The 7,158-nt window shown below is 38.0% G+C and overlaps 1 protein-coding gene across 1 annotated transcript in view; it reads right to left on the bottom strand.

Moving 5' to 3' along the window:
- The window catches only part of RNF169 (ring finger protein 169), a 77,412-nt gene that overhangs the window by 27,251 nt on the left and 43,003 nt on the right, over positions 1-7,158 (bottom strand). Inside the window, exon 5 of the mRNA XM_015600271.2 lies at positions 1,002-1,120. Within this exon, the coding sequence (XP_015455757.1) occupies positions 1,002-1,120 (119 nt within the window). The remainder of the gene's footprint in view (positions 1-1,001; positions 1,121-7,158) is intronic.

Genomic DNA, 7,158 nt, shown 5'->3' with positions numbered 1-7,158 from the left:
AGAGGAGAGAGCTTTAAGGGAAAGGTGGAGGGGGTGGGAGGTAGGTTGTGAATTTTATTCTCAGAAATAACAGGAAATCGGACTGCTCAAAAAAGAATATATACCAAAAAAGGATTCAGATACAAAAACTACATCAGGGATTACAATAGTATATACTTCATAACATTATTAAACTTGGTAGCTGTTTTGGTCACAGTGATTAGTGACTAGCTATAAACCAGAAGAGAAAAAGAGTCCAGGTATATGTGCATAGGGGCAGCACTATTTCACAGTGCTGCTGGGAAAGAAGAGAGGGACCCTAGAAATGAGAGTGAGCAATATCAGCTATAAACAAAAATGGTAATGAAATGGGGTAAAGATTGTCTTGAATCATCTTTATATTGAAACAGCATGGCATATAGTAGCTGTTTACAAAACGTCTGTTTAATGATTGCTTCCTTCCTACCTTCTTCTATTACTCCTTCCTTTCCTTTCATTTAGCCCTTTATTTTCCCCAATAATCCAACATCCAGTCCACTTCCTCTCCTTCCCAAAGCCTGCAAAATCTAAAGGATCAAGAGGTTCCTTGGCAAAGGTCTTAAAAACTTTTCAGTTTGCCCTCTTGAAACCCATCGAGATATATTTTAGTTCTAGGCACTGAAAATAAAATCAACTTTGGCTTCACTTCCTAAGAGAAAAAAGTCCACAGAGAGAACCCATGGATATTGTCAGCTGAGAAAAGCCTTATCGGTTCCTCCCAGGATGGAAAGTTCACACTTTGCAGCCGAGCAGTTAGCACAGTCTTACCCTGAAGATACCAGAAATGGGTAAAATTTACTTTTCTTTAAAAATTCAGGTCAGCCCCTTATCCCTAATCCATATTTGAAAACCAATTCCCACTTCTTTTCTACACTCCTACTTCCCCCAAAGTAGCTACGACAAATACTTTTGCTCCCCCAGTCCCTTTTGTCTTACCCCCCAAAACGAAAGAACCCTGACTGAATTCAGTATCAGTCTCTTACCCTGCCAGGAAAGCTAAGGAGTAGGAGTTGTTCTTGGAAACAAATGCCGAGCGATGCGTCTGTGTCATCTTGCCTCGGGAAGGTTCTTCATTCTCGGAATCTGAGAGACGTGCAGGACACTGGCAGGAGACAAGGAAGACAACACTGTCCATTTGGGGTTGCCATTCAGTTTCTCATAGCTATTGTTTCAAATCTGTCATATGTCATTTCTGTCTGAGCTCTAATCTATATTTCCAATTGCCTCCTGGAGATCCCAATCTAGATATCCCAAATGTAGCTCAAACTTAATATGTCCAAAACCAAACTCACCAGTAATCTTCTCTAAGCCCCACTACCAAGCCAACTAGAAGCCTCAATGCTATTTATTACTTTCCCTTTCTTTCAAATCATAACAACATTGTATAGAGGTTTTGAGTGCCCTAACACTTTAAATATTTTATTTCATTTATTCTATATCAGCTCTATAGAGTTCATATAGACTGAAAGATTACCTGTCTTAAAGATGACAAACTGAGGCACAGAGTAGTTAATTTGCCTAAGATTGTAGAGTTAATAAGTAGTAGATAATGCTGGTACTTAAATACAGAGCATCTGTCTCCAAACTGCCTCCATGCTATTTCCACTATACTTCATCCTATTGCTAAAATATCTCTCAGATCTAACTCTTCCCATGTATACTCATTGCCTTTGTCATTGCCTTTCCGAAGATTCTCATCATCTTCTGCCTGAGCTATTACAATAAGCTACTTACTAGTCACGTTCTCTTCAGCCTTTCTTCCCCATACCATCCATACTCTCAAGCACAGATAGAATCCAGCTTCAGGATAAAGACTAAACACCTCAGCATAATACAATAACCTTCAAAACTAGATTCAGCCTTCTTTCGTGGTTTTTCTCATACCAGTTCCCACACAGGGAACTCCTTGAGCTCTAGTACAATCAAACTACTTTCTACTCTTCACATCATAGTCTTTCAAAACTTCTATTCTTATGGCCATGCTAGTCCCTTTGCCCAATATTCCCCTTCCACATTCTCTGCCTATAAACTACTCATTGGCCTTTCAGAGGCATCTTAAATGTCACTTTCTCTGCAAGGGCTTCCACATACCCCTAGAGTCAGCTTTTTCCATCATGTTGATATTCATTTACTTTCATTTTATTTCAGAGTCTCTTTCTGAGTCTTTCAATTTATATTTGAAGTTTCTTTTACATGTGCACTTAGAAAAGAAGTCTGGAAGGATATTTACTAAAATGTTTACAGGGGTTATCTCTAGGTTGTGGGATGATGACAAGCAATTTTTCACTTTCTGCTTTATATTCTTTGGTATGACTGTAATTGTTATACCAAACTGTTTTCCAATAATTCAAATTATAATTTAACAAATTATAACAAATCATAATTTAAATATTGTGCCCATTTTATCTCCATTCTGAGTAAATAACAACAAGGGATAATCTCTGATTCTGGAATAAGCACTTTCCTTTCTCCATTTGAATTCAACTTGATAAACATGTATCAAACACTTGTGATATGCAAAGTACTATAGGTAATTTTTAAATAAGTAAAACATTTCCTATATTCAGGAAACTTATAAATCTAGTAGAGATATACAAACACACATAACCACATGTAAAGGAAAATAAGTCCTATAAAGTTACTTTTTACTTTGGGAGAGGGAAACTGGGAGGGAAGAGTAGATGACTAGAGTAGAGAAACAAATGAGGAATCCCTATGGGTTCCAGGAAGGTGACAGATTTTGAACTAAATGGAGAAAGATAAATAGCTTTTCAACAGGAAAGTCGGGTAGCATTTCAGTGAGATGAAATTTGCTCTCAATGAGAGAGCAAAGACTCAAGGAAGGAAAATATAGAATATATATTTGGGGGAAAGCAGACAGCTCCATTCCTTAGAATGTAAGCAAGGATGGAAATATAAGCTAGAATAATACTAAAGACCTGAATATTGGGGGTAAAAAGTTCTCATTTAATTCCAGAGGTAATAGGGAGTCATTGAGGTTTGAGGGGCAAGAGTAAAATAATCAGTTCATCTGTAAGCATAATACTGTCTCTATAAAATATAACCCTTTAGCTGGCTTTCCATTGAAGTCTACTTGAGCTTCTCTTTGGTCCCAATTTGAATGTAGCCTTGGCAAAAATAAATGAAATTATTTGTTCAACACCAACAGCAAAATTAGAACCATTTAAAAGTCCTTAAGAATATAAAAGAAAACAGAAAAGGTGAAAATTACAAAAATCTAAAACTCGAAGTGTTCATAGATCAGATTTTATTCAGTGTGTTTCTGCATAAAAAATTTTGCCTAACTGGCTATTACCAAAAAAAATAAGTCTGAGAATTTGCACATCCTAATTCTTTTTAGTATTAATATTAGGTTGATGCAGTTGATTTGTTTCAAAGATGGTAGTGGCGAAGGAAGAAATCATTAGAGCAATTTCCCAGTTTGACATGAATTAATACTAGAGATCATTTCCTGGAGGAAACCTGGATCTGGCAAGGCCCAAAACAGTTTCTTTCTATCAAAAAACCATAGTGAAGGATAATCTCGCTTCTGAGTTGTTTTGCCTGGTGGCTCTAATAGACAGGCCTGCAGGGTGGAAGTCAGAGGCAGAATTGCAGTCTTTAGAGACCACAGACCATAGATGGGGCTGTTAGACAGAAGACATACTATATGCATGAGACTATCATGTATTTCATGCTTGACTTCCTAGCTAAATATACTCTGGGAGCAGTCTTTCCTTTTCCAGTTCCCAATGAACATAGCATTAAGAGCATATAAGCATTTCAAGTTTGTTAATCTTTTAAAAGGCTGAAACCCTATAAAACACAAGTGGTTATTTTTAATTAACAAAAATTATTGTTATTATAACTGGAATCAAAAAGCCCCACATGTCTGTTGACAATCAGCAAATATTAACTCAAGAAAGCTTAAATAACATAAAATTTTGAAATTCAGGAAAAATGCTTTTGCAAAGAGTAACCAGAAGCACAGAGAAATTAAGTAACCTGGCCAAAGTTATACAGTCTGTTTTAACGCTGGGACCTGTTTAAGAGGCTGACTTATAATCCAGAGATTTTTTTTTTTCCCTCTCCTGCTATGTTGTTTGTGTACACATACAGTAAAACTTTATTAATTCTGGCTAATTAGCTAACTAAAATACTAACAAGCCTGAATCACAAAATATTTTAAAAGATATGACTTTAATGATATGTTAAGTACATTCAGCAAGCAATAAAAGATGTGCGATCCAATATGACTTACTAAAGAAGAAAAAACTAAATTGTAATTACCCATTTGGCTAACCAGTGGACCCTGAAAAAGTGCTTTTGTATGTAGGTTAAATATACCACTTATTTTGCTTGCTAAATAATTTAAAAATTCGGGTAAGGGGAGACTGGGAAAAATGGCATAGATGATAAGAGGCTTTGTTCATCTTGTCTTGCGACCACATCAAAGTTGTGACAGAAACACGGAGCAAACAGTAAGCAGAGTCACCTGGGGTCTAGATGAACAGAAATCCTACAACTAGGGAGAGAAATAAGAAATTACTCTGCAATGGTAGAAGGTAGGAGGGGGCAAAGACACGAGGCTGCCTGGTCCTGAGGAGCTAAGTGGGACAGAGGCTATGGCAGCTGCAGGAGCTTGTTAAAGGGGCCATGTCCGCGAGTGGACTTTTAGACCTGCTTGCTCTGAGCACCAGCGCCGGGTTGGCTGCTTGTGGGGCACCATGGGCTTACAGGGGAACACTGAGTTGTTGGAGTGAGGGCCTGAGTTGAGGCTTCTGCTGGAGGTATCCATTGTTCCTCTGTTAAGCCTTCTGCGCTCCCAGCCTGTAGAGGCAGCGCCGCCATAGCTGAGACATCATCAAACTGGATAACAGAGGTCACTCCGCCTCCCCCAACTCATTGCCCCACCCAAGCCACATCCAGTGTATCCTCGGAGAGTCCTGTGTCCCTTGCTGAGGAGCTCCAAGACCCACACTGGTGGCAGCTGACCTCGGTTTCTGGAGTGGCTTCTTGAGGCAACTATAAATACAGTATCTGTGGACGGCTTGCTGAATCTTAACAGGTGGCCCCAGAGGGACACATGCCAGGGCTAAACTTGGCCTGTAGCTGAACCCCTCTCAGGACCGTGCCACTGGGCATGTATTACACAAAGCCACGCTAATAAGACCGGGAGACTTAGGAGCTTTGCTTAGTACATAGAAACAGACATGAAAGGCAGCCAAAATGGGAAGACAGAGAGGCAGAACCTACATGAAAGAACAGAGCTCCAGGAAAAATGGAGTCAAGCAATCTAACAGATGCAGAGTTCAAAACACTGGTTATAAGGATGCTTAATGAACTTAGGGTAAGAGTAGATGAACTCAGTGAGAACTTTAACATAAAAAACATAAAAATGTAAATTATAAAAGGGAACCAGTCAAAAATAATGAATACATTATCTGAGATGATGTGTATATTAGAGAGAATTGACAGTGGATGAAGAAGAGGATTGAACCACCAACACAGATGGGGAACCCAAGGACACTCAATCAGAATGGCAAGAAAAAAGCCAAGATTAAAATAATTATTTAAGGAACCTATGAGACAGAATTAAATGTGACAACATCTGTGTCATAGGGGTACTTGAAAGAGAAGAGGGAGAACAAGAAGTTAAAAACCTATTTGAAGGAGTAATGATGGAAAACTTCCCCAATATGGTGAAGGAAATAGATAAACAACCCCTGAAAGCTCAGAGAGTCCCCCAAAAGAGGAACCCAAAGAGGCCCCCATACCAAGACACATCATAATTAAAATGCCAAAGGTTTAAATACAAAGAGAATCTTAAAAGCAGCAAGAGAAAAGCAGTTATCTACAAGGGAGCACTCAGAAGACTGGTAGCTGATTTCTCGAAAGAAACTTTGCAGGAAGGACTTGGCACAAAATATTCAAAGTGATGAAAACCTTGGATCTACAACCAAAAATACTTTACCCAGCAAAGTTATCACTTAAGAGTCAAAGGACAGATAGAGAACTTCCTAGACTAAAAAAAAAAAAAAAAAAAGCTAAAGGAATTCATCAACCCCAAGTCAGTATTACAGGAAATGTTGGAGAGACTTCTTTAAGAAGAAAAAACATGTATCGAAAACATGAATAAAGAATGATAATAACTACATATCTATGAACAAGTAGCTCAAATAGAAAAGAATGAAGTGCTCCAAACAAAGGATAGGGTGGCTGAATGGCTAAGAAAACAAGACCCTGACACATGCATCCTACAAGAGACTTCAGATTAAAAGACACACACAGACTAAAAAGAGAGAGATGGAAAAAGACATTGCCTTGACGGACCTAGAGGGTATTGTGCTGAATGGAGTAAATCTGATAGAGAAAGACAAATACCACATGATTTCATGTGTGTGTGGAATCAAAACTAAATAAAAAACAACAAAAACAAACTCATAGTGGCTATTATACAGGAGGGGGATTGGAGGGACGGTGAAAAGGGGCAAAGAGATTAAGAAGTACAAACAGATAGTTACAAAATAGTCATGGAGATAAAAAGTGTAGCATAAGGAAAATAGTCAATAATGTAAGTAAGGGGGAAGAAGGGTACCTAATTTAGTGGGGTGATTACTCTGAGTTATATAGATCTCTAAGTACTATGCTATACAACTGAAACTAATGTATTATATGCCAACTATAATTGAAAAAAAAAAAACTCATTGAATTGTACAATGTAAATATGAGCAACTAATTGTTATGTTTCAATAAAGAGTGGGGGAAGAAATCAAGTTTGAGAGGTAAAGGAACATAGAGGATTGTCATGGCAATGTGGTTTTGGCTATTGCATGTTGGAGCAGTGGTCAGATTAGGGAATTCAGTGGTATTCATGAAAAAAAAAAGAGTGTTTAACATGAATAGGGTATAAAACTGAAGACTCAGTATTTTGACTTTGGAAATTTATTTTTAATTTCATTGACTCAACCTGAAAATATTTCCGAAGTACAGGGACAGCCTGGTTTCACACTACCACAGAAAGCTTTTACTAAAGTGACAGTGACACTTAGTACTTGTTAAGGTAGCTTCTGTGGACCTGTGTCCTTGTACAGGGTCTTAGGTCCTCAAAAAAGAATTTACAGTAGTGTACTCTGACGA

The sequence above is a fragment of the Pteropus alecto genome, unplaced genomic scaffold (genome assembly GCF_000325575.1).
Source record: "Pteropus alecto unplaced genomic scaffold, ASM32557v1 scaffold7, whole genome shotgun sequence".
In the NCBI taxonomy this organism is placed as follows: Eukaryota; Metazoa; Chordata; class Mammalia; order Chiroptera; family Pteropodidae; genus Pteropus; species Pteropus alecto.
This window is presented reverse-complemented; position numbering and strand designations above follow the sequence as displayed.